This window comes from Rhinolophus sinicus, linkage group LG16 (genome assembly GCF_036562045.2).
Source record: "Rhinolophus sinicus isolate RSC01 linkage group LG16, ASM3656204v1, whole genome shotgun sequence".
NCBI classification, from domain to species: Eukaryota; Metazoa; Chordata; class Mammalia; order Chiroptera; family Rhinolophidae; genus Rhinolophus; species Rhinolophus sinicus.
Window position 1 is genome coordinate 23826565 of NC_133765.1, and position 27918 is coordinate 23854482.

The following is a 27918-nucleotide window of genomic DNA, read 5'->3' on the forward strand; positions in this document are numbered from 1 at the left end:
TCACGACAACATGGATGAATGTCCCACACATAAGTGTCACATGAAAGAAACCAGACACAAATGAGTACACACATTTGATTGCATTTCGGTAATGTTCAAAAATAGAAGAAAACAAATCGATAGGGTTAGAAGTCAGTTTGGTGGTTACCCTCGCAGGGTAGTATTGAAAGGGGGCATGAAGGGGGGATTCAGAAGGAGGTGGGGGTGAGCTGTGTCTCAATCTGGGTGCTGTTCACTTTGAAAAAGTCATTTGAGATGTAGACGTATGACGTGTGTACTTATTTGCATGTTGGACCTTCATAGAACATTTAGAAAGAAGGAGGAAGAGGAGGGAGAGGAGTTGGGGAGGCGGAGGAAGAAATCACAACACTCAGGCATCTAGACGTGAGATCAATTTACATGCCCACCAGCAGCACAGAAAAGTTCCCGCTGCTGCACAGTCTTGCCAACACTTGGCTGCATGAGACTTAGATTTTGCCCATCTGAAGTGTGAAATGATACCTACCGTGGTGTTAATTTGCATTTCCTGGTTGCTAGCTAGGTTGCGCATCTTCTCATGAGTTTATTACCCATATGAATTTCTGAACATTTGAACGCTGGAAACAAGAGTTCCCCTCTTGGGAACTGCCCATTCCTATTTTGGGGGGTCCATTTCCCCCCCTCTTGGGGTGTTTGTCTTTTTCCAATGATATGAGGAAGTTCTTTACATATCCTGGATACTCTTTGTCTGTTACATGTGTTGCAAATTTTACCTCCAAGTGTGTGGCGTGTCTTCATTTTATGCTTCGATAAACAGAAGTTTATTACTTTAAAATAGTCAAATGTATCATTTCCCCCAGAGACTTGTGCTTTCATGACTTATTTAATAAATTCTTCCCTTAGCAGCCAGATGACAAGTATACACTTGCTGGTTGTGTCGCCTTGGGAAGATACCTAACATCCTGGGGCCTCAGTTTTCTCCTCTGTAAAATGGGGACAATAACAGCATGCACCTCACATGGTTATTTTGAGGAGAGCACTCGGTGCAGAGCCAGGTGCATCACCTTCACTCAACCGGCAGACCTCACCTCACACAGGGACCCCACACAGGAGGGATGGGGGTACCTTGCTCTCTAGCAGGTCTGCGTTCTGCCGGAGCTCATTCCGAGACTTCTCTGATTTTTCTAGCTTCTGTCTCAGCATCGTAAGCTCATCCTACAAAAACAAACACCATAACAGAAGCCATTCTGAACCAGTGGTGTACGTTCCACACGTGTTAAGAGTGCCGGGGAATGGAGTGGGTGATTCAGCCAGTCTATTTGTACGAGGCTCAGGTGCTATGTTCATACAATGGACTCTTTCCTTTCTTTCTTTTCCTTTCCCTTCCCTTTCTCCCTCTCTTTCTCTTTCCCTCCCTCCCTAATTTTCTTTCCCTTCTTTCCTTCCTTCCTTCCTTCTTTACTTCCTCCCTCCCTCCTTCCCTCCTCCCTCCCTTTTTTCCTCCTTCCCTCTCTCTCTCTTCTCTCTCTCTCTCTCTCTCTCTCTCTCTCTCTCTCCCCCCCCCACCCCTCACCCCTTTCACCATTTAGAATATTGATGTCTCTGCTTATGCAAGTCTGGTCCACACCAGCCCCATTGAGGGGCTGAATGCAAATCTTTGGAAAGGACCCATTCATTGCTAACCAGAGACTAGTCTGCGTGCGATGGTGAGCTCAGCTCCTCCCCCTCCCTGAATATGACGTTTCTGCTGATGGCTCAGCACTGTGCTTACGAAGCCACCATTTGGGACAAGTGAAATGCACCCACACCAGGTGGGTGGAATGAACTATGGAATGAACACTCAAAAAAAGGAGTCCTAGGTGGCCATGAAAGGAGAATGAGGAAGCCTCTATAAAAAGTGGACCTGGCATGATTTTCAAAAACTATTTTTAAGTGAGAAATGCAAGTTGCAGGAGAATATATGCAGTATTCCACTTTTTGTGTAAGAAAGAAAGGAATAGTGTGTGTGCGTATTTTCTAATTTTCGCGAAAAGGAAGGATAAACCAGAAACCAATCAAAAACGGTTACCTGCCAAAGGTAGGTGCTGACAGGTAGAAGGGCCAGTGAAGGGAGTGTGTTCTGTGAGGTAAGAAGATAAAGGACTCAAAGGCTGCACGTTGGGATGAGTGGTAAGTGTTCGTGCACCTGGGGTAGGGAGGGTGCATCTCACCAGTCCCCAGAGCCTAGAGCAGAGCTGGGCTGTGTTGATGGGAGCAGAGGGATGCCTGGAAGTGAGCAGCCAGGGCGATTGGGCAGAACATTCCTAGTTTGAGAATTTCCAGACATGGGGGTACTGGGTCTCGGATGCAAGCATCAAGATGGGGTGTGGGGAGGGAGTAGCCACCCGGAACCCTGCCTGATATGCGAACCCACCTCCTTGGCACGGAGCTGCTCATTTCCGATGGTGGCGCTCAGCAGGGGCCGGAGGGAACCGAGGAGCTGCCACCACGGCCAGTCCTTGACCGCCAGGAACACAGCCATGTTCTTCTGGATGCACTGTGTGGCCAGCCGACGGGTCTGCAGACAGAGCAGAGAATTGAGGGGTCCTTCCCAACCGGGTGAAGGTGAAGGAAAGAAAGGCTGCAGAGGGGGGCATCGGGGACGGAGGAAATGGGTTTACGTCCTAGTGGAAGGGAATAGACACTTCAAGTTTTTTAAAAGCTTCCTTTCATGAGTCAGGCTCTCGGCATCAGGCATAACGCCACAATTCAATCTTGCATGGCCTCATAATAATAACAGGACGAGACGTAGAACGTAGTATACAATGGGTCACATCGTAGCATCGGATTAGGTTCAAAAGTTACCACGCAAGGCCGGAAAACAATCCTTGAAAATCCCTAAAACTGCCCACCAGAAACAAGGGCCACAACAATGTTGTTAGTTGATACTTCGGGGATAGATATCATTTTCAGTGTATTTCACACGAATTCCATGCTTCTCAAACCTGCGTGTGCCTCATCATCTCCTGGAGGGTTTGTCAAAACACAGGAGGCGGGGCCGTATCCCCAGAGGGTCCGATTCCGGAAGTCTGGGTCCGGGCCAAGTACCCACCCTGCTAACAATTCCCCACTTGACAGGTGCTGCTGGCCCGGGGACAACACTTTGAGAAACACTGACCTAATTCATTCTTCCTGGAGGGAGGAATTGTGCTAACAAGCCCAGAAAATCTCCTGTCTCACCACCCCCACAGCCAACACCTGTGCCGCTGGTACAGCGCGTCATACATGCCGGGTTCTGCCCTGAGCGTCTTACACACCTTAGCTCAGTCCTCTGAAGGGAGGTGTTATTATCATCTCTGTTTCACAGGTGGGGAAACTTAGGCACAGAGAGGTCAAGTCACAGGCCCAGTGTCACACGGCTTCTCAGTGGCAGAGTCAGGACTTGAACCCCTGCAGTCTGGCTACAGACAGAGCCCAGGTTCTTAACCAACCTCTCTTCCAAACCATCCCAAGGTATAAGCTACTTGAGGGCAGTGGGCCAGTGGGATTGTCCACAGCATTTTCATTATTAGTGCGCTTGTCTCTGCCTGCTTTTGTCAAGTGCATATACTTGAATTTATAAATTCACAGGCGTACGCGGAAGGCACAGGAATGAGACTCCAGGCTAGGAGCGGTAATTAACAGCAACAATACTAAGGTAATAGCCATCGGTGTTTTTTGAGCAGTTGCTGTGCCACATACTGGACTCACTGCTCATGATCTCGTTTTGTTTTCACCCAGCTAGTACGCGGGGAGATTTGAACCTAAGTCTTGTTTGTCTCTGGGGCCAAGCTGCCTTCTCTCTATTGTGCAGACCAGATGACAGAGAGGAAATTCAGTCTCTGGAGATCTCTGAAGATGGTGGTTCAGGACTGCAGACTCTGAATTGGCCCTTTGGTGCCAACTGCCTGAATGGCCGGGTCCTGCCCTCGCCCTCTCTGCTTGGCCCGTGGAAGATGGGACACGTAGACCCACAAGGGCGTGGACAACCTCATGGATATCTAGATCAAGGCTGACATTGCTGGCAGTTTGATGTCAATGTCTTAGAAACAACGTCTTGCAAAGCGTCACCCAAAGTCTCACCACGCGGAGTGCGTCCGTGGGCTGGTTGTATTGGCACCACTACAGGAGACATGCAGACCCCCACAACCACTGGATCAGAATCAGCACATTAACAATACCCTGTGGGGGATTTGGGACCGGGAGCAGGTGTGAGAAGCGTGGGATGACAGCCCCCCAACCAGTATGGATGCCACTTTTCCAGGATCTCGTGCCTCTGCTGGGGTCACGAGGCACACTGGCCACTATACCTTCAGCTTCTTGAATTCCTGACGAGACAGGAAGCCCCTGCAGGCCGCCTGGAACAAAACGATGCTGTGAGACACCAGCTTCTCTCGCTGCTTCTCAAGCCTGGAGACCACGCCTGCTTTAAGGAAAACCTGGAAGGAGAGAAGGTGACCGGTGAATTCTCCTCCACTGAATCAGTCTGTCTGAAGGGGGCGGTGATTGCTGCTCAGACCCCAGTTCTCTTGCATCCACCCGAAATATGGGTTAGCAGTTGCCCTTGACCGAGGGTCTAAGAGATCAAAGCATCTTGTCTCCCGATGCCTCCTCTTGCCTTTCGCTCACTCCAGGGGACTCAGCGTGTGGTCCACCCACCAGCAAGGCCATTATCAGCGGGGAATACGTGAGGAATGCAGCATCTCAGGCCCCACCCAGGCCTGCTGAATCAGAACAAGCATTTTTATGCCATCCTCAGGGGATCCAGCACACATTCTTCTGAGACCCAGTGCTAGGACGGATCTGCCTAAAACTAAACTTCACCGGGTACCAGAATCACCAGGGGAGTGTGGTGAATGCAGATTCCCAGGCCTCGCACCCACGAAAGGTTGAATTGGTGGCGTTGGTGTCAGGCGTGGAAGTGTGCATTTTTTTCTTTTTCTTTTTTTTCTTTTTTCTTTTTTTTTTTTTTTATGAGGGCCATCTGAAAGAAGCGGTGTCCTGGAAATACTCGGTCCAGAGAATGTAGGGGAAGTGAGGGCAGCCGTCCTTGGTCAGGAGAGAATGGGGCCAGGCTGGTGCCACCCACAAAAGGCACTCAGGCATCTATTGGAAAACAGCTAGCAGTCCACAGTTTGCAGGCCCTGGCTCATCAATAATGGATGAAGGCCTCTGCAGCAATGTGATTACTGTGTCCTCGGCACCCTGCAGGGCCGCCTGTGAACAGATAGCAGGGAACACAAAAGGGTTTTCGGAGAGAACCTGAAGCTTTGGGGCCAGTAGAGGTGGTACGGTAGCTACAGTTGGTCTCGCCTCCCCAGAGGCAAAGGCAAGATGCTCTAATGGTGGGATTAGAGTCAGTGACGGGGAGGGGGTCACTTTTCAGATGCCCTTCTGCTTACTTCTATTGCAGCCCTGTGCATTTCTTTGCCAGATGTGGCGTATAACCCCAAGGGTGTTCGGTTTCTCTGGAAGCACAGGACAGCTCCATCTTAATCAGTGACATTATCAAGTAATCGCTGACATTATCAATTAATGGTTAACATTTCATGGAGCCCGTACTGGGTTCTGGATCAGAACTACCCGCTTGATGCATATGTAAAGCATTTTACATGCATAATCTCGTATGGTAGTTATTATGATCCCCCCGTTTTATGGAGGGAGAAACTGGAGCTAAAAGGGCAGTTCCCATGATCTTCCACTAGCAAGTGGCAATGCCAGGATTTATTTCCCTCTATCTAACTCCAGACAAGACTGCAGTTATCACTGAATATACTTCACATTTGCATGGCGCCTGCATTTTTCAAGGCCCTTTCTCATATGCTTCCTTTTAACACTCAAAACAATCTTATAAGGAATATATTGGCTCAGGGAGGTCATGTAACTGACTCAAGTTCACGTAGCCAGGGATCCAATTGAAGGCAAAACGTTGAGTTCATGTCCTGCGTCCCTTCTCCATGAGGCTTCATTTCCTCATTCTTTATGATACACACACCTGAAGTTTGGAGTTGCATTGTAGTTTGATTCCACTTGGAACAACGGGTCTCAATAGTCTCCATTCCCCTAAATGTATGTTCTGTAATGGAGACTACTCTACCAACCCCGCAGCCAACCCTTTCTTGATGGGACAATGAAAATTCGCACAGCCAGACATTGCTACCTCTGTTTTGCAACCCTGTCGCTTTACAGAACACTTTCTATCAGCCAGGGCCACCAAAACAATTAGCCTCATTGAAATAAAGACACGATTGACTCATTACCTATCAGATTGCTTCAATAATGACTGTATTAATTTCACAAGCTAGCGAGTCCCACAAGCTGCTATAAAAAAAAATCAATGATCAAAGTGATGACAGCATTAGTTCATATATTACAAAAGGTGGCGGCTGCTGCCTAAACCGCTATTGATTAAGTATGGAGCTTTCATTAAAAAGATAATTGGAAACGACCATTCACAGAACAGGAATAAGTCATCGCCTCTGCAGAATCTTATGTTGATTGTTTTTTTTTTTTTCCTTTTAAGAGCATGGTACTGACCAGAAAGCCACTGCACGTGGAATCCCAGCTTTTTCATAAATGTCATGACCCTCATCACAGGCCTTGATAAGGCACCAGGGCCTGAACCTCACAAAAAAAAAGCTAAATTATTCGCTTGTCACGGGTCCAGCTGCTTATCGGACCCCAGCAGACTGTGACACCCTAACAGCCTCATCTTTAAGGAATCTAGAGGCCTCTGCCACGCAAGCTGTTTTTCCTCTAAAAATGCTGAAGGCCAAGGTTTAAACGTCTGACATGGTAATAGCTTCCATATCTGGTACGGCTGAGGAATTGGCTCTTCTCATCTTAGTAATTTTCTAAGTGAGTTTCATTCTTTAAGCATTAAAATGTCATCCTATTTGATAAGCATCTTCCCCTACTGACAAATGCATTCAACAAGTAATGACAGCCAACCCCTGCTTACTGACAATTTACTGGTTCCCATAGCCAACTTGGGGAGAAAAGTTAAGAGGACAAGATAGAAAGGTGGCAAGTTATGTGTCTCATGATGCTACAATAGCTCCATTTTACAGATGAGGGAACTGAGGCTCAGAGGTGAGATGCCTCACTGAAGATACACACAGTTAAGAAGTGTGGACCAACTCAGGCTGCTCTCTTTCCACTTCATAGCCTTCGGACCTATTAAGGGCCGAATCCTGCAATGCATGCGAGTTGAATCCGCCCTTCAAGATGTCAGTCTATTTGCCTAGCCTGGCTTCCAAAGGATATGCTGACCTTGACTTGTTCTTGACCATTTCTTAGTAAACACCAAGTATTACTCAATAATAATAACATTTCATTACTGGGATGTTTGGCTTATATACTGCTTCCCCGCACCACTGTGAAAACTATACAGTGACTTCTCACCTTCCTCTGCTTTCTTCCTTGCTTGCAATAGCAGCTGGGCTCATAGGGATTGGTTTTTATATTTGTGAAATGACTAGTAATTAACTAGACCAGTGGTTCTCATACGTGAGCATGCACTGGAATCCCCTAGAGGGCTTGTTATAACTCAGACTGCTGGGTCCCACCCCCAGAGTTTCAGAGGCACCAGGTCTGGGGTGTCACCTGGGAGCTTATGTTTTCGGCAAGCTCTCAGGGGGTTCTGATGCTGCTGGGGCCCATACTTTGAGAACTGCTGGTCTAGAAGAATGAAATTCTCGGAGTTGAAAAATAATTCCTCTGATGCTGGACCATAAAGACCTGTGTGCAAAGACTGTGGTATCCATTAATAAATAATAGAACCCACGGAGTACTTAAAAGACCCTAGAGTGGACCAATCCAGGTTTTCATGGGACCTATAGCTGTCCTCCTAACTACCTATAAGACGTTGAAAAGGGGATACAGCTTTCTCATCTGTAAAGAAGGGATGTACCAATTATCTCACAGAAAATTATCAGAGCAAAACAGAAATAATACAGGAAGTTGCCTGGTGTAGCACCTGCTCCTGGTGGGAGCCCAGTAACCGACAGGTTCATTCCCTCTCCTGGAAGTGTCTGCAGAGTTGCTGCCAAGTCTCAGCAGGATAAATCAGGCTGAGACCACAGCAGACTAATAGCTTCAACCAAATGCTGTAGCAAGACCAAGCGGTCTATAGAGAGAGGTTAGTGTGTGTGTGGGGCAATCGCCGGTATAAATGACTGTGGGCTCTCCAAGGAAGCAGGTATGATGTGGCAGCCTACTCAGGGTTCCAAGAAGTACTGATGGCCAATAATGCCACCATAGTGACCCCCTGGAAACCAGGGCCCTTCCCCAGCAGCTCACATAGCACTTGGAAGGGCAAGCTAATCGATCAAGCTTTATTGGTTGATATTAATCAATCAGTAGATAACTAAGTAGGGAGACGGGTGGCACCGTTTTTCCTGCCATTTTTCCTTTCGTCTCTTTTCTCTCCAGTTTGTGCTTCTCAACTTATCCCCTTGTCCCCTGCCCTCCACCTGGTCCTTGAGTTTACAATCTCTGTACCCCCGTCCCAAACCATAACCCATGGAACACCAGTTGGCAAAGATGGTGATCGGTCTTCCACAAAAACAAAAGGGTGGGGGGTCCCACAGTCAAATCATTTGGAAAGTCCTAAATACTATATTTTTCCCTCTCGAAAACTTACAGGATATATGAGCATATTAGGGCACTGTGAAATTCTTCTCTAAACATTTATACATTTTTGGAATAGACAAAAATTTAGACAATTTTGGTTCAATAGCAGTTTGGGGGAAAAACACACACACAATTCCTCTGAACTCAAATAATCCTGGGTCTTCTTCTCAAGCCCTTACTTTAAACTGAACAACTGCTAATCAGCGAGGACTAGAGTGGCATTACAGTTGGTTGCAAAGGAAAAGTTACTCTAAGTTAAAATCAGTGCTTCCTCTCAGATTTGACGGCAGCTCTTTCTGAGGCTCAGAAAAGCATACTGAGGTCCAGAATGCTCACTTTTCGAGACCACAGAGGTCCCTGGGAGTGTAACCGCTAATAAAAGACATTTCCCACTGTTATGTCCTCCCACGTGATCACATTTTATCTTCACAGCCTTGTGAAACAGGCAGGCAGGGCACAAAAAAATCACTAGCCCTGATCTGGTTGAAAAGGAGACACACAGAGGACGTGTATCAGGCCTCTTCTGGGTCCCTGACGGGATGGGCAGAATGGCACAAAGAAGTGCGACTCACTTGGCTGGGTCCCAGCACTACGGCCTTCTTCTCCAGATCCAGGGTCTGTAGGAGCTCTTCCACAGCCTAGGGAGAAGAGAAAAGTTAGAGGAGAAGATAGATAGAAGACAGCAGACTCCCAAGGGGAAGGTCAGGCTACCTGAATGGCCGGGACAGAGAGGACGAGCCCACACGTCTGGGAGCTTTGGCTAACAGAGCCCCACCTCACACAGGTGATACACACGGAGGAGAACCTACTGTGTCTGTGCTCTTCTGGGACCTTCACAGACACCACCTCATTTCATCCTCAAAGCAACCCTAGGAGGGTCATCATACTGTCACGCCCATGTTACAGAGGAGAAAAATCAAAGAATACAAAACTAAATGAAGGATGTGTCTGCTATAGAAAACAGTACGGAGGGGGGGTTCCTTAAAAAAATGAAACACAGAATTACCATAGGATCCAGCAATTGACCTTGTGGGTATCTACCCAAAAAAAGTAAAAGAAGGAACTCGAATAGATATTTGTACACCGATGTTCACAGCAGCTTTATTCACAATAGCCAAAAGGCAGAAACAACCCAAGTGTTCACTGACAGATGGATAAACAAAATGGGACATATACGCACAATAGATATTCATCAGCTTTAAAGGGGAATGCAATTCTGACACATGCTACAATATGGATGAGGCCTGAGGACACTACGCTAAGGGAAACAAGCTAGTTACAAAAGGACAAATACTCCATGATTCAACTTATATGAGGTACCCAGAATAGTCAAATTCATAGAGAAAGACAGTAGAATGCTGGTTACCAGGGGCTGGAGGGAATGGGGTTGGGGAGTTAATGTTTTATGGGTACAGAGTTTCAGTTTTGCAGGATGGAAGAGTTCTGAAGATGGGCAGTGGTGATAGGTGCACGACTGTAAACGTGCTTCATACCACCGACCTGCATACTTAAAAAGGATTAAAGTGGTACATTTGGGGTTGTGCATATTTCACCACACACAAAAAAACTAGAGGCACTTCTTTAAGGTTATAAAGTTCCACGTGAGCAGAACCAGATTAGAACTGAGGTCTGTCTGGCCACATGCGACACCTACGTCTTGCCTATTACACTTGACCAGGATGGCTCCAAAGGACCCTGGGCCCCTAAGACATTCACCCACTGTGTCACTCAAGTCCCTGGTGGCCGTCACCCCAACACTCTGTCCTTCTTTCATTGCACTTGCCAGACTGCCTGACTCGCAAAGATAGTTGCTAAATAAACGACATCACCATTAAACCGGCATGCCTGATTTAGAATATAGATGGAGAGTCTGTGTTTCATTTGCCTCTTATTTCCTCCACTGCCCCTGGTGCTGTTCTATGCAAACAGTAGGAGCTCGATAAATGTGATGACTGAATGAATGAATGCTCAAACAACAGAGATCCAGTGGGGATAGCAGTGGGGGGCAGGGAGGTGAGTGAGGGGAGAAAGGTAAATCCATGCAAGCGAAACAAATTCACTCCAGGAGATTCCCGGATGCAGCAGTGGCCGAGTCACCAGCCATTTCATGGAATTTTCCTCTTTTCATAGAGTCCTGCAGGCTGAAACAAACCTGCCAGCGACGTGTACTCTCAGATAAATACAGGTCGCGCCTGGTTTCTTTCTGACTGCCAATTCCCCTCCCACTCCACCCCCATGCCACCCCTCATGGACCTTCCATCCACTGAAAATAATAACGTCAATTTTCAGAATAAACGGTCAGAAAAGCAATTGCGACACTCAAGAAGCAAAAGGTATTATGAGACTGGAGTAATTTAGTAGATGAGTTTCAATTCCACGGGTCATCAGCATCGCAGAAAACTTCCTAAGATATCAAAAATAATAATAATAAAAGCTTATTAAACGTCTAGTCCAAGACTGTAATCTGGGAGGAAGTTCCCTCCTCTGACCTCCTAGAAGAACATTCTACAACGTCCCTCCAAAAATTCAGTGGTTTCACTTATTACATTTTAGCCAAAAATGGTCCAAGGGAGCTATAGGCAGCAGAATGCAGCAAGTCGATATATCCAAAATGCAACATCTTTTCTCTCTGCACAAGAGGAAAACAAAATAAAAATGGGCCAAACATAGGGGATAAAAAATAAATGAAACCTACAGCCAATGAAATTGTCCTAAGCTGACCTTCGAGTCAATACCCAGAGTAGATGTTTGGGGAGTAAAAAACCAGAATCTAGAAGGAGACCCACCTGGGCTGAGATCCTGGTTTTAGGACTCATGAACTATTTCACCTTGGAAAAGCGTTTTACTGAGCTCTGGTTGCTCTTCAGAAAAATGGGGGGCCGGGGGTTGCGCTATTTCAGGAGATTCTGTGGTTGTGCTTGCAGAGGACCTCATGTGGTACCCGGCAGATAGGAAGCACTCAACAGACATTATGAGCTAGTCTTAATGTCCTAGAGCCAGTCTTACCAGCTCTGTCAAGGTCAAAACCTAATAGAGATGCTACAGACCATGGACTAAGCTTCCACTGCTCAGGTCCACCCCAAACAGCCAAAACACAAACCTAACCCCCACAATATCTGAGGATTTGTCCCCATCTCCTGTTTTCTTAGAGCCCTTGCGAGGTCTGCATAGCCGAGAATATTAGGCCTAACAAAGATATTCTGTCTTATTGACTTCATCTGACAGAGAAGAACGTGTAGGTCCAAATGGTGGGGTAAGTGAGTGGCCACAGCCATTGAACTATATTTCTGACTCTCAGTTTTCCTCACCTACAAAAATGGTGATAATATTCCCTGTCTAGACTGCACAGGTGTTGGGGTGAATAATGGAGAATCTGTGAAAATGACTTTGTAAGTGACTTTGTACTTAATTACTTTGTCTTAATGATTATTATCATCATTAATATTACTCTTAGCTGAAACCATATGAAATTGTCACTTGTTTAGGTGAAACATCAGGTGATTTCACTTGGTTGTACATTAATGCAATCATTGCCCAATAGCCAGTTGATGGAATGCAGAGCAACAATCCAGGTTTACTATAAGAAATTTCTCCCTTGTCCTTCATCTTTGTGGCATCAGCTATTCCATCTTAATTGTCCAGATAATTGAGGCTTATCCTTCTCGCCATGGAATGCTGAGTAAAATGTTGGCCATTTGGCTCCAAGGAAACAGTTTCCTACTGTGTTTTTGAGTCAGAGCACCGTTCTCAGTGCCTTATGCATAACTCATTTTATTTTTAAACCTCTGCAACACATGCTACATATCTTATACCCATTTTACAGAGGAAGAAAGTAAGGTTCAGGGCAACAAAATAATTTGTCAAAGGTCAGATACTAAGAAATGATGGAGGATGATGAACCTCGGGGAACAGGATTCTCAAGCTTTTTCTCTGCTCTCTGACACTAGGATCCAGTTCAGCTCCACCATTCACTAGGTTGTGTGACCCTGAGCAAGCTGCTTGTCTTCTCTGGTCTTCATATTCTAGAATATGGGGAAATCATGCCTACCCTACAAGGATGTAGTGGGGATGTAGGGAGGTCACGAAGGTAGCATGTAGGAGTGAGATTTCCAGAAAGATGGAGCAAGGTGCCTGAAAAATTCTCTCACCCAAAAAACAATGATAAAAATGGATACAATTTTCAAAAACAACAAGTTCAATACTCCAGAAATGGAGCCCGGGAATACAACCCATTGAGAAGCATCCAAGAAATAGTTGAGAAAACCCTATTGAACCGCAGGTAAGAACAGTGGGGGGTTTGTGACAACCTTGACTGGGGCTCTACCAAGCTGTCAATGCAGTAAACTTACCAGGGTGAGACAAGCTGTGAAATCCACATATATGCAGGGAGACACAAGAAAACCCCACACCCAGGACCCCTGTCACAAACAGGACTAATCCTGGCAGCAAAGAAATGAAGAGGGTTAATGCTGCAGCTGGCCTAAGGTTGTTATCCTGATTGGGGCAAGAGATGGACATTGACTAGCCAGAAACGTAACAAAGACATGTGGAACAGCCACAGTGCACCGTTATAAGCTCCCACACATTCCTGGCAATTAGAAGTCTGCACACGTGCTCAAGGCCACATGCATGCACAGGAGAGACGTAGATGGCCCTAGCTATCTACATATCCTGACTTAAACATAAAGGGTGCAGGCAGAAAACATGTAAAACAGACAAAGAAAAAGTAAAAGCTGGAACACAACTATAAATATCTGAACATCGAATACATTTTCCAATGCACACACAGCTCCATAAGAATTAGGTGAATGCTTCACAGATTCAAGGTGTTTGATCACAACCTCTGGTGACCACTAAGCTATGTTGACATGGGGACAACCCCGGAAAACCCACAATTTATAATAAAAACAAGAATGCAAAGCTGAGCAGAGATATCAGCAATCTCATACCATGGAAGAGACAGACTCCATAAACCTAGCCCAGATAATTTAGTTACTAAACAGTTGGGAAAAGATTGGAATCTAGAGATGTTATCACATATGTCCAGTTCTCAACAAAAAAAAAATGTCCAGTTTTTAACCCAAAATGACAAGATATGCAAAGAAACTGGAAAGTGTGACCTATACTCAAGGAAATAAAAAAAGCAGTCAGTAGAAACCCTCTGTGGGCTTAGATATCGAACTTGGCCAAGACTTCTAAGCAGCTATTATAATACACTTAACAGTGCTTACTCTCACGTCTGGCACACGCTGAGTTTCCATAAATATTAGCAACTGGTGGAGGTTCTGAGGTTATACGCCCTTCTTTGGCACCGTGGAGTGATGACACACCCTTCACCTTCACCATTCTAGGCTCAAATTGTGAATCCTTGAATGTATCTGGGAGAAATCCAACTCATACCCCCACTTACAGCGCCCCTTTGTGTTCTAGAATTTTACAAAGAACTTTCTCTCCAATGTTCAATGACAAAAGCCTATGGGCCAACATCTCACACGAAGCTGAACATGCTGGACAGGCAGTGAGAGACTCCAGGAATAACCGTGGCTGAGAAATGCTTCCCCCACTCACCCCTCAATGAGAGGTGTGAAATGGAGAATCCGTGCCTATGGAATTGGATGTTCACCCAGTGAATTATTTGGCTGTGAACAGCATCGCAACTTATCCATAAACACCATGGCCCAGTGGCCACCATGACCAACAGCTGCCATCTGTTGAGCACCTACTATGTGCCAGGTGCCTTCTTATGACCAATTACATGTTGCCATGGTCATACAACGACCAAGCGTCAAGGAGGATGTATGAATGGAAAGAGAGCTGTCAGAAACCAGGATTTGAACCCAAGTCTATCTGACTCTAAATGCTTTTAATCACTGGACCTCTCTCTTACACATTGACTGGGTCATTCTATAGGGATGGGGACTAAGCCTCTTATTTAATTCTATATGCTCAGGACGGCAAAGAGAATGCCTGCGACAAAGCAGAAACTGTATGAACAAGCAAACACACGCACACATGTATAATTGGTTGGTTAACACTGAATGGAAAATGCACATGATTATTAAAACAGTAGCCTCAAAATGGAGGCCAGCAAGGTGAGCAGAAAAAGGATGATGAATAAATTCCAGAGGGCACAGGCTATGGGAACAGCTGAATAGTCGTTCAGCACCCTGAGAGCGGACAGCTCCCCTTTCAGCGATGGGCTCCTAGGGGTGTCTTCCCAGCAGAAAGGGACTCCACAAGAATCATAATAACTTCACTGATATGTGGGCTATGAAACTGAAAGCAACAAAGGAACGAGACAAACAAAGAAACAAAAACTCATAGACACGGACAATAGTTTAGTGGTTACCAGAGGGGAAGGGGGCAGGAGGTGGGTGGTTGAAGAGGGAAAAGGGGGTCAAATATATGGTGATGTATTATAGAAACACACACTTGAAACCTATCTAATTTTACTAGCCAATGTCACCCTAATAAATTTAATTTAAAAAAAAGAAAAAAGAAACGGACTCTTGAAACAAATTCAGAGGAAATTGGGAGTGTCTACCAGGGTTTGAGAGAGAATAAGCTGCCTTTGAGAAGATAGATTGACAGCCCTTAATTGTGTTCTTCAGATCAACTCCCCAGCGATAGATTTTGTTGGCTAAAATCAATCTACACTCTAGACACCCTCAGGGGAGGAGGGCCCAAGAGTTTCCTCACATTGATCAGAGAGGACTGGCAACTCCTGCCTCAGCAGCAAAAAGATGAAAGGGACCAGAATCTGGCCATTGCCATGGAGAGCTGAAAGCACGTCTCCACTGACCTGCCTGAGAGTCCATCACTATGGTCACTGTGGTGGGCTTCAGTGTAGGTTAAGGTATAATCTTAACCGGATGGGATAACCTGGGAGAGAGGACTGGGACCCCAGATGACTAGAGGACAACACAAGGTCATTATGGAGACCTGAGCCTATGCCAGAAGGGCATCCTAAACACTGGAGGTCAGCGTGAGGACACCGTGCCCTAAATGGGGCGAAGGCTCTTGACTTCTTCATCATTTTCCTTAAGCCAGTTCAAGTAACAAAGATCAGGTTTCCTAGGCCACTCCCTGTTGCAAACCTTTCGGTGGATCCTCACTGACCATCTGATAAAGTCCAGACTCCCTGGCCCTGCTAACAAGGACCCAAGGTCTGGCCTCTGCCAACACCTTCAGCTCCTTTTCTGGACACTTGGCATCGTTTATGCTCCAGCTACAACCTCACGACTCTGGGTCTTTGCACAGCTACCTCCAATGTGTACTGTTTGTACTCCTTTCCTGATTCCTCCAAATTATCCCACCAGGCTCTCAATGCAGTCGTTACCTGCTCTGAAGGGTCTTCCCTGGGTGTCCCACCCTCATCCCTACTGCAAACACCAAACGTTTTAGGGGTGTTCCCTGTGGCACCCCAAAGCCATCCCTCTGTAGGGAAACTGCTTGTTTTAAGACTGTGTCCTGTTCATCCCTGTATCTCTGGCCAGTTGGTTAAAGTTGGGTGAAGTTAATAATTATTATTTTAAATGGACATCATGGATGGCACATTCTGCAGAGAACTTCATTGAACACTGTCTGTCCTCGGAGACCTTCCATTCAAAAGTCCTGTGTGAGCATGAAAACGTGCTCAGTAGCACAGAGCAAGGAAATGCACATCGAAACCACAGTGAGATACAACTTCACATCCATTAGGATGGTTACTAAATAATAATAATAATAATAATAATAATAACAACAACAACAGGAAATAACAAGTGTTAGGGAAGATGTGAAGAAATTGGAACACTTGTCCAGTTTGTGGGAATGTAAAATGGTACAGCCGCTATGGAAAACAGCATGGCAGTTCCTCAAAACATTAAATACAGAGTTACTATAGGATCCAGCAATACCGCTTCTGAATAAAAGCAGGGACTCTAGCAGATATTCATACACCCATGTTCATAGCAGCACTATTCACAATGGCCAAAAGGTGGAAGCAACCCAAGTGTCCACTGGTAGGTGGATGGACAAACAAAGTGCTGTATATACACACAAAGCAATTCTGACACACACTCATGGATGAACCTTGAGAACATTAAACTAAGCAAAATTAGCCAGTCACAGAAGGACAAATGCTGTACAGTTCCTTATATGAGGTCCCTAGGGTAGCCAAATTCACAGAGCCAGAAAGTAGAATGGGGGTTCCCAGGGCTGGGGGAGGGGCTTGGGGAGTTAGTGTTTAATGGGGAACAGAGTTTCCATTTTGCAAGATGAAAGAGTTCTGGAGACGGAGAGTTGTGATGATAGCACAACAATATGAACATACTTAATGCCACTGATGTGTAAACTTAAAGATGCTTAAGATGATAAATTTTATGTTCTGTGTATTTTATCACAATAAAACATAAAAAGCCCTGTGGGAGAAAACTGACAGCCTGAGTTCAAATCCCAGCTCTACCACTGCCTGGCTGGGGGATGGTGGGCTCTGTTGGCTCTGCTTTAAAATGGAATAAACTTTTGAGGGTTGTTTCAGGTCAAGGGTCCTTTTCAGATTGTGCCTGATACATGGCGATGAGAGTTTGTGCACATGTGGTAAAAGGTATGTGCTATTTTTGTTTCAGGAACACAAAAGATCCAGCAGGTATCCACCAGATGAAAGCACTTCACTGGGAAACAGTCTCGGCGTGAATAAAAACCAATGTTTAGGCGCCACGTATCAGGTATCAGGCACATGGGGGACCTCACCAGGGCTCATTTTACACCCTGACAATGAATTCCCTCTGCTGCCATCTATTGTCTAATGATAATATTGACCTTTTCTGGCTGTCAAACTTGTCTTCTTAAATCCTGAGGTCTTAACTGCTTTACACACACAGGCTGACAGTTTACCCACCTGAGCACACGTTCATGTATAATTCATGGCCTATCACATCGCCTGACAAATGAATATTTATCAGCTTTTTCATAAGAGGCAGGATGGTGTTTCCTTTTGTTGCTACCAAAATTCTGTGCTGCAGCAAATGAAATTTGTGAGCAAAGAAGAAAAGGATCAGAAGACGCGAAAACTCCCCACCAAGTCCATTCCACGTGTAATTTCCCATTTTCCGGGGCCTCCAGTGTGTGCACGGAGGTGGCGTAGGTTTGGCCACAACAGAACTGCTGAGTCATCCAGAATGCTTCCATATGCTGCACCCACTGTCACCGCAGAAAACTCCCCACACCCCATTTCTGTGCTGTTGGCAACTGCACAGGAACCCAAGACCCTTTCAATGGCTCCATTTCAGATGCTCTGAACAGAGATCCACTCGGGGAGGACCAAGGATAACGAACCCCAAATGAAGATGGGGACACGGTGGTTGGTGGTGCCAAGCCAGGCAGAGCTTTATAGCTTCCAACCGGGCTGTCACTCAGAGAGGGGATAGCCCTGAACCACACAAGCTGGGTCTAATGTCCCCTCCCCATGGAGAGTTAGGAGGGCCACAAAGATGGTGCTGCCTTGTCCCTGCTACAGGGAGCCAAGAAAGGACCTAATAATTGTGACTCTGTTTACTCTTCCGTCCTCATGACTCCCTGATTGAGGAGTCACGTGTTGATGGTGTCATGGGCACACTGCCCTGGAGAGGAAGTTTCAACATGGCTGTGAAGATGGTTGCCATCATTCTGGCCTTGAAAGATGGCGATGATGCTGGTGCTGACATGGGTGCATGTGCTGCTGATAGCAGTTCACATGTATTGGCCCTTCCGACCATGTTTCCCCGGAAATAAGACCTAGCTGGATTATCAGCTCTAATGCATCTTTTGGAGCAAAAATTAATATAAGACCCAGTCTTATTTTACTATAAAACCAGGTCTTTATCATATAATATAATGTAATGTAACGTAATGTAACATAATATAATATAATACCAGGTCTTATATTAATTTTTGCTCCAAAAGACACATTAGAGTTGATGGTCTGGCTAGGTCTTATTTCTGGGGAAACAGGGTACGTGCCAGGACATGTATCAAGCATATCAACTATACTACGACACGTAATCCTCAAAAGCCCCCATTGAGATAGGCATTATTATTGTTCCCACTTTATAGATGAGGAAACTGAAGCAGAAAGATGAAGAAACTTGCTTCTGTGCACACAGCCTGAGCTGGGAGTCAACGGCAGGTCTGTCTGACTCTGGAAACCGTGCTTTCTCAGCTACCCTCCCTGGAATTAAGAAACTTGGATTTAGGGACAAAACACACAATGCCTGGCTGTGTGGCCTTAGGGTGTCATTTCATGTCTATGAGACTCTGTTTTCTCATTTGTAAAAGGGCCATAATAGCTCTTGTTTTGCAAGGCTGCTGTGAGGATACAATAGGATTTTGCCAATTCTGAAGAGCTCAGCAATCATTGATCAGCTGGTAGCCATTCTCAATAGAAACATTTATTGAGGGTGTGCCATAGAGTTAGAAAGAGGAGACACACAGGGGCAGAAACACAAGGTTAGGTATGTGTATTCATTCATTCATTCAACAGAAAATTGATTGAGTACTTGCTATGAGGCAGAAAACTCACAAGGGATCTACATAATTTCACATAAGGATAAGTGCTACACAAACATTAAAACAAGGTAATGAGAGAGAGAGTAACATTTGAGGCAGGATCTGAATAGCAAGATGACACCGGCCATGCAAGGATTGGAGGAAAGAGTGCTCTGGGCAAAGGGAACAGCTAGTGCAAAGGCCCCACGGGAGATGGGTTCATTGTAATGAATTCTGTAAGCTGGGGGTTCTAGCATGAAATGCTTCCCACGCATTTTGGACTGGGAAGCCCTTTTCATAGACTATCTCAGAGTCCTGGGGCTGAGTGGAACTCTGTCTGAAAATGATGGCTTTTCGTCTTGCTAGCTGGGCCCCTGCCTGCTGGGACATGCTCTTCTCCTCACTCTAATTCTTTTCCTGCACTTCCTCACACAGGGTTTCAGAAGGGCTATTCTGGGGTGGGTCGCGTCCTCAGTGACGTGGCAGGGGGTGACGTCTAGAGCAGGGGTCTGGGCCAAACTCACACCACCCTCATCTTTGCTCCCAAGGCCTGGCTCTCCGATCCCAGCTGGTCCAGATTCCCCCTGGGGCAATCCCCTATGGAACAGAAGCATCCAGGGCTTGCACCCACGCTGGTGCCCAGCTCTACATACCTTCCTCTCGTCTATTCCCTCGGTGACCAACATGAGCCTCTTTGTGAGCAGAGGGTCCAACACCTGGAATCGTCTACGGAACCGAGTGATCCCCATGTGATCAGCGTAGCCTGTGGGGGACGGAGAGGGCAGGAGAACAGGAGTCCAGGTGAGAAGAGCAGCCCAGGGCCCTGCTCCTAGCCTTGCTACTATCTTGCTATGTGGACTCTCTTCTCGGGGCCTCAGTTTCCCCATTTGCTAATTTAAGAGATTAGAGTCAAGCAGCATTTCACAAATGTGTTCCGCTGAACACGAACCCTTTAAAACACTCTGCTGTGAGTTTGGGAACCCTATAAAACATGCTCATCTGCCTCTGTGGAGGTCGCAGTGTGTGCCAGCATTGATGCCAAAGGCTCTGAGAACCTCTGCAGGGAAGATGCCTGATTAGCTCTGCTTACCCCAGAGTTTTGCCCAAACCTGTTCAGCCATGGGAAAAAAACACACACTGTTTTTGTCCTCAAACTTATTACCACTCAGGCTGCATGTGGAAACGCTGTGTTGGATAGTATTGAAGGGTTCTTTGAAATCTAACATGTAGGATGAATACAGCTGAATTCTTCTGTGTGGAAACTGGGAAGAGTCATCTGGAAAGCTTTCAAAAGAAGATGATATTAGAACCAGCTTTTAAAGGAGCTGTAAGAGTTTGTCAGAGGATTTAGTGTGGAAGGGACATCTAAGCAGAGGGAGCTAGAGCAGGGAAGTCTGTTTGTTCTACAGTCATAGTAACAGCTAACGTTTACTGGGTGCTTTCGTGAGTTAAGGCACTCGGATAACAACTTCCTTGTGTTACAGACACTCCGCGGGTCCTATATTTTTATACCCATTTTATAGATGTGGAAATCGAGGCCCAGAGAGTTCCAGTCACCAAACTCAAAGTCACACAGATAGTAACTCCTCCAGATGGGATTCAAACCCAGACAATGACAATAACTAATCCAGTGGTGAGTAGACAACAATGGGTCAAAGATAAGCAGGGAATGGGTCCCAAAGGAACCTGAACTGAAATTCCGGGTCTTAAGGTTACAAGGGTACCTTATATGATACAAGGGGTGTGGTAGAATCTCAGTTGCCCCTCCCCCCAAAAAAAATCTCAAGTGGCCGGATAGGAGAAGGTCTGGTGAACTCTCACTCTACTTTTGAGACTGCTTCACAGTAAGCCAAATGCATAAACCTTGAGGGGGAAGAGTGGCAGCGCGTGAGGGTAGTGAATCCAGGAAGCCTTCCTGAAGGAAGAGGAGATCTCCAGTCAGGTTCAAAGGATGAGACCACACAGAGACAGGGGGAAGTTATAAGTCTACCCTTTGGGGTCAGACTTAGCTGGGTTCCCCCCATCCCATTTCTGCCCATATTGCCCTCTGATCGATGACAAATGACCCCATCTCTTTGAGATTCAGTTTCTTCACTTGCCAGATGAGAATAACAAGAGCTATCATCCCAGGGGCACCATACGGATTAAATCTGATCACGGTGATAGTAAAAGAGACTAACATGTATTGAGTGCTTTCCCAGGCCCAGGCACTCTTCTAAGTGTTATTATCTTATTCGCTCATCAAACCCCTCAACAGCTCTCTCAGATCTGAGCTATTATAGGAGCAAAGAAAGGAGGCATGATGCAGGGACTTGCCATTATCAGCCAGACAAACCCAGACCAACTCACTCCAGTCTGAGCGTTGCTCACCAGGATGTATAGCATGCCACATTTCATGAGCATTTATTATGTGCCAGCTGCTATGCTAAGGGTTTGGTGAGTATTACGTCAGCTATTTTGTGTGATGACACAGTTCCTAGCATAGCGTTCCTAGGCTATCAATAAATAGCATAGACATGTATGCATTATGTAAGCATGGGATATGTATCTATACGTTATATGTGCATGAATTCAAAACCCTCAATATTTTATATGTGTGTGTGTGTGTGTGTGTGTGTGTGTGCCTATGTATGCATGTCAGCGTTGCTTAGATGGTATGAGAAAGACAGAAGCCACTTCAAGCAGGATAAAAGGAGGAAATCAACCAGGTCTGAAAGGCAGAAATTGGAAAGTTGTGGCACAAGACATCAACCCTTTACTTAGTTGGAAAACAACTCCTGACCAAGTGGTGGTCTGCTGAGGAGGCAGAAGAGAAGTACTGCAATGAAGACACAAGGCCCGAGGAAGGGGACATGCTGTCCGGAGCGTGCACACGGGGGCTCTGACAGGCAGGCCACTGCGCCTGCGAAGGCTCCGTGCTTCCTGCCAGCCAGCCAGGCAGAATCGATCTGCCCCCGGCCGTGACTAGCTCTCTCCTGCTCTCCCGCTGTGACATTATCTGTCTCCCTCTGCCTGTGGTTGTGCAGGCAGGCGGGAAAATCAATGAGATGCTGGGGGCAGGAGGGTCTCATCTTTGCTTCCAGCTGCTCCCAGCTTCTCCATCAAATACCTTGTGCCCCTGGTTTCATTATTAACGCGGTGGGAGGAGATGGAGGCAGCAAACACACGCTGGGGCGTCAGTGACCACAGCGATGTTAAACAAACGGGTGTCCACCTCGGCTTCCCACCAGCCCCCGCCATCCCGTCTTCTGCAGACAGAATGCCTGCACCTGAGGCATCGCCGACTGTCAGAAAGGGAAATCCATGTGGTGGCCTCCCAGGTCTGAGAGGCAAAAAAGAATCAGAAGGATTCAGATCCAACCCCACCCAGTAGATGAGCTAATGGTGGGAACTTCGGGTGCGTGCTTGCTTTCTAAACTATAGGCCTAAAGATGTCATTCGTCTGATTAAAATCCTTTTGTCCGCCTACCACCCCATCATCTCCTCACCTGGACCTGGAAAAACCAAATTTCCAAAAACCAGTTCACAGCCTTCCCCCGTGGGTCTAGCCGCCTCATCTCCCACAAGCCCCCCACTCATTTTGAACCTCATTCCCCAAAACCCAGCCTCTTCCCGGCCGCCCGGCCTTTGCATATGCTGAGCCCTCTGCCCAACAGTCCCTCTCCCTCCCAACCCCCAGAGGGGAGCTGCTTGTTTTGTTTTAAGACCCAACTAAGAGGTTACCTGCCCTAGGAGGTTTTCCTGATCTCCCCAATGAGAGCACAGCGCTCCCTCCTCTCGGCGTCCGGATACCGGCTGCACCCCCATGGGATGCATGCCCTTGTCACATCACACTGTCATCTCCTGTGTCCACACTGATCTCCCAAACCAGGCTGAGCATCTTGCAGACCAAAATATTACTCATTGGGGGAATTCCACTCTCTCTCCCAAAGTAGAAGCTCCTTAGATATTTGTTGTTAAAAAGGCCAATGAGTAAGACACAGCCTTGGCTTTCAAGGAGCACACACCTAATTCAGGAAATAAGATGGGCTTTGGACCCAAAGAGACCTGGGTCCATATCCAGGCTCTGCCCTGTCCCAGCTGTGTGATCGTGAGCAAGTCCTTCCACCTCTCTGAGCCTCTGTTTCCTCCTCTGTAAAGTGGGGGTTATCACAGCGTCCACCTCACAGGGCTGCTGAGAAGAAGCAACAGGATGCTGCATGAAAAGCTCCTGGCACATGGTTGGTGCTCTTGTACCTTAGGTGCGACTGGTCAGCGGGCATGGCCCCGGCGTTCATCAGACATTAGGATCTCGCTGACCGGCTGCTCTTACCTGCCCTGTGCAGACGTAGTGCCTCCAGGATGTAGGAGCCTGCAAGCTGCACTCTCAGCGCCGGGATGTCCACGGGCGGGGGCCCAACTGCCCCAGGCTTGTCCCCAGCAGGCTGCGGTGGGGTCGGAGCCCGCTGCACACCCCTGCTTTCCACCGCTGGGCTCGGCACCAGGCAGTGGATGAAGTGTAACTGAGACCGTCTGATCACACTGGTCAATGCATCCTGGGACAGAGAGGAGAGGGGTGTATGGCCAGCTGTCTCAGGGTGAGACAGACAGGGGTCTGGACGTGGATTCTCTAAACATATTTTCATCCCGACCTGGGCATCTTTGGGGGCCCCTATGTCCTACACCAAGGACCTGTCTGCAGCCTAATTTGTACTCAGGAGAAATAAAGGGTCTTTATAACAGCCCTCGTTATAACAGATAGGGAAACTGAGGCATGGAGCAGGCAAGCGAGTGGCCCAAGTTCCCACAGACCACTAGCAGAAGAGGTAAACGACAAGCCAGGCCCTAGTCTGTGGGATTTTCAGTATAATATGCTATGAGCATTTTTCAACACGTATCCTTCCCATGTCCTCCTACCCCTTGGGCCCATCCTGATCACAGACCAAAGTTTCTCATCTGTTATTGGATGAGTGTGTCTAGGTAACATAGTTACTTCCAGTGCTGGAGCCTGTTGCCTTCCACCAAGGAGGTCTGGAGGTGACAATGAAGGCGTTTGAGAGGTGAGGAAGGCAGGCAGGCCTGGTCTGGCTGCGACATCTGTCACCTTGCTCACAAAGACAACTGTGGTTCCTGCAAACTTCCTGAAGCCCCTGAAGTCAATACCAAGTAGCCAAAGCTTTGGCCTCTGGCTTGGACCAGTCACTTTCCAGCATGGCCAAGTTTCTGTGCTATTCTGAGCCTCGGTTTCCTCTTCTGTGGAGTGTGGGGTGATGCCTGCCCCTCTAGGCTCCCTGGGGAGGTTAGAGATGATGCAGGCAGATGATGGAGGAGGGGAGGGGTATGTGGCAGTGAAAGCCACGACTCCACGGGGACAGGGGAGCCACTCACCCCTTGTAGCTTGATCTGGCAGCACGGGGCTTTCCTCTTCACCGATGCAAAGCCGCTGGCAAAGGCCCTTCTCACGGCGCGGCTTCTCTGCAGGGCCTGCTGGGAGGTACCCTCCAGGCCTGTCACAGCCCAGCACACAGGGGGCAGCTTGGCCCGGGCCTGAAACAGGCTCCTCAGCTCCTCCCTGGCAGGTAGGGGAAAGAGAGAAGGGTTTTAGGGGCTCATGGGAAATGTGTCCACCTTGCTTCCCACTGCACACCCCTGCACACGGTCAGTGACCTGTTTCCTGAACCCTCCCCTTGCATCACACATCTGAACTGCTACCCTTTGGCCCCCAGTCCTTTCTGCCAGACGAGCCTTGGCTTTGTGACAAACGCCAGTTCCTTCCTCCATGCCTTGCTCCCCACCTGACATCTCTCCTTCTATTGGATGTTCTTGCCACCTACATCCCTGTGGGAATTCTACAAAGCCTGTCTTTTCTTAGAGGGAGAAATGATCTGTTATCCCTAGAACAGGTCCAGCACATAGTAGGTGCTTATGACATGTTTCATGCAAGAATCAATGACTCACAGGCTGAACAGGCAGTTTCGGGACCTGTCAATGAAATGCCCAGCAGGCGCCGAGTAGGAGAGCGCCTCCGCTCAGCGCTCCTGGAACGGACAGGTACTCAGATTAGTGAGCGAGGGCCAGCGTCCCTTACAGAGTCTGCTCTCAGAAACCTGAGCTGGCCTGCCTGCTGCATTGGGTAGAAGAGGAGTAAGACAGCTGGGCAGACCCCGCTGTGCCCTATGATGGGTTTGGGACCTAGAGAAGGTCTCGTGCCTCCCGGGTCCTACCTGCCCCACCCCCTCCAATGGAAGCATACGGGAATCCTCCATCACTCCCTGCACGTCCAGGCCACACCCCCAGCCCCAGCCCTCAAGACCCGTTACCCATCTCTCTCTATGCCTAACCCGACTGTCCAAACTATTAAGGAAGAGAGCCTCACATGACTCAAAGATGCTCAAAGTGGTTAAATGCATGGGCCAGCACAAAGAATAACAAAGGCTTGAATACACTCCCATTGAAATAAAAAATCTTGGGAGGGAGCTCCCCCAGAGGCAGGATCCCTGAGAGGAGGGGGCAGGGCTCTGAGGGATGTGGGCACCACCCCCTGGTACACGGAGAGAATGGCGCGTGTACCCCTATACCTGGGTCATCCCACCTGGGGGGTTGGGAGACCTGACCTCTGGTCTGCAATTTACTGTGTGACATTGAATGAGTCATGTGTCCTCGTTGGAACTCAGCTGCTGCTATATAAAGCAAGAGGGTTTGACCAAAACCTGAGAGTGCCTAAGAGCCGTTTCTTGGGAAGTTTGTCAGCAAAGCAAGTCCCCAGGGCCCTCCCCTAGAGAGACTGGGTGGGGCCAGGAATCAGAACGCGAAGCGAGCTGTCCTGGTGAATCTGGCGCTCACAGCTACAGAACAACACGCTAACAAAAAACACTGTTTGCTCTCAAAATCCACCAGCGCATGGCTCGCAAGCATGCAAGACATCCTGGGGGGATGTACTCCCAAACCTGCCACGCTCTTTCACCCCTGTCAGCCCCGACTTCGCACGTGCTGTTCCTTCTTCCCTCACTCACAGGCCATCTGATCAACAAAGGTTTGCCTCACCCTTCCCTAACCCTACAGCCCTCACCCAGCTTGAACCACAGGACCCTCGAACAGAAAGGGAATTTACAAGACCACAAGACGTGTGCTAAGGGCCCGCTATGAAGCAGGCTCCTCACTTCATAAGCCATCTGCCATCAGACAGGTCAGCATAGCATCGTCACTCCCGCTTCTCAGGTGAGCAAACTGAGGCGTGGGTCATTCAGCTTGAAAAAAGGCAGAAGCAGAATTTGAACATTTGCCTGACCCCAAAACTGTTCCATATCCACCAGATCTTGTAGCCTCGCTCAATAGCCTTATTTTATGGTGAAAAAGGGAAAAAGAAAAAAAAAACAGGAGGGAACAGGCCAACAGTCACCCAGGTAGCAAGTGGCAGGGCTTGGACTTGAGCTAGGTCCCCTGGCTTTCCTTATGCCGTCCCCTGTGTGCTTGTTAACCTTCCTTTTGCCCCATCCCCTGACTTGATCTCTTTTCTGGAGCTGTATAGTCGTGTACCCTGCTGCATACAGGTCTCCAATCAACTCTGACCACATGGCCTGAGAAGTCCAAGGATCACTTAGCCAAATTACATAGCGGCTCTGCCACTATTCTGCTGTGTGATCAAAGGCAAGCCACTTTACCACCTGGGGCCTCAGTTGTATCATCTGTAAAATGGGGCTAAAGATACAGTGTTGCTGTAAGGATTAACTAAATACTAATAAAGCATTTATCCAGATGCCAGGCACACAGTGAGTGGTCAGTAAATGTTCCTTCCCCATTCTCACACCCCTAGTACCTCCCTGGTGGCCTCAGCTTCTCTTCTAACCTCCAAGCTCTGCCCCTGCAGGATTGCAGCATTGAACTTGGGAAGATGTGCACATACGCGCGTGCGCATTTCCCAGCACCTCTCTGAACCAAAGGCATTGATTGCTGCCATCTCTGCTAACACTTCTGAAAAGAGCAGTCAGGGGATGCTGTGAGCTTTTTTAAATACTACAAAAACATTATCACTTTGGTTTTACAACCCCCTAGTTCTAGGATGTCCATAAAAGTTCCAGTCACATCATCTCTCAGATACTTAATGAAAGGCAAAAAGCCAACACCAGAAGTCACAGCTTTTAAGCGTGTGCTCCACCTCTGCAGAAGACCAGCTTATCTCAGATGAACTCACACTGGCCCCAGGGAGACATTGTACCGCTCCAATTTGAATTACAGTTCTTAGGGACCGGTTCCCAAACCAGCCCTCACGTGCCAGGTTGTTGTAACTGCGTGGCCCGGTGGAGAAGGAATTGCAGTGCCTCAAATGGCCCTTCCCGTCCCCAGCCCTGGCTGGACTCACCTTTTTGATTGCTGCAGGACCTGGGGGGCATTCAACGCCGAGAGGTTGGGCTTGGCCCTGTGGAGCCAGCCTGTGAGGTCATAGCGCACAGGGTCGTGTCCCCGCTGGTGGAAAATCTCACACTGGAGGGGTTGCTCACACGGCCGAAGGGCAGAGGTCCCTGAAAGTAGGCACAGCCCGTGAGCATTGGGGCCCAGCAGGGGCATCGCCAAAAACACACTTTTTCCATTTCAACATGCTTCCAGGTAGCTAAAGCTGACAGTTCTGGGGACCCACATTTCTCCTGCTTTGTGCGTTTGTGTGCACTATTGCCAACGTGGATTCGATCCTTCCTCGCTTTCTTAAATCCAGGATACCTGTTTTTCCCCAAACATCGTTAATGTATACAGTCTTCATGATTTTTTACCAGACCCCTACATCCCCTGGGCTGTTAGTAATGTTTT

General features: G+C 47.6%; 1 protein-coding gene across 2 annotated transcripts in view; it reads right to left on the reverse strand.

Moving 5' to 3' along the window:
- Positions 1-27918, reverse strand: part of MYO18B (myosin XVIIIB) — a 242799-nt gene that overhangs the window by 136760 nt on the left and 78121 nt on the right. For both annotated transcript variants that reach the window (XM_074321365.1, XM_074321364.1), the window contains 8 exons: positions 27476-27635; positions 24505-24688; positions 23450-23672; positions 19791-19900; positions 9204-9269; positions 4308-4436; positions 2393-2536; positions 1105-1194 (listed from right to left, as the gene is read on the reverse strand). In XM_074321365.1, coding sequence (XP_074177466.1) covers positions 1105-1194; positions 2393-2536; positions 4308-4436; positions 9204-9269; positions 19791-19900; positions 23450-23672; positions 24505-24688; positions 27476-27635 — 1106 coding nt within the window. The remainder of the gene's footprint in view (positions 1-1104; positions 1195-2392; positions 2537-4307; positions 4437-9203; positions 9270-19790; positions 19901-23449; positions 23673-24504; positions 24689-27475; positions 27636-27918) is intronic.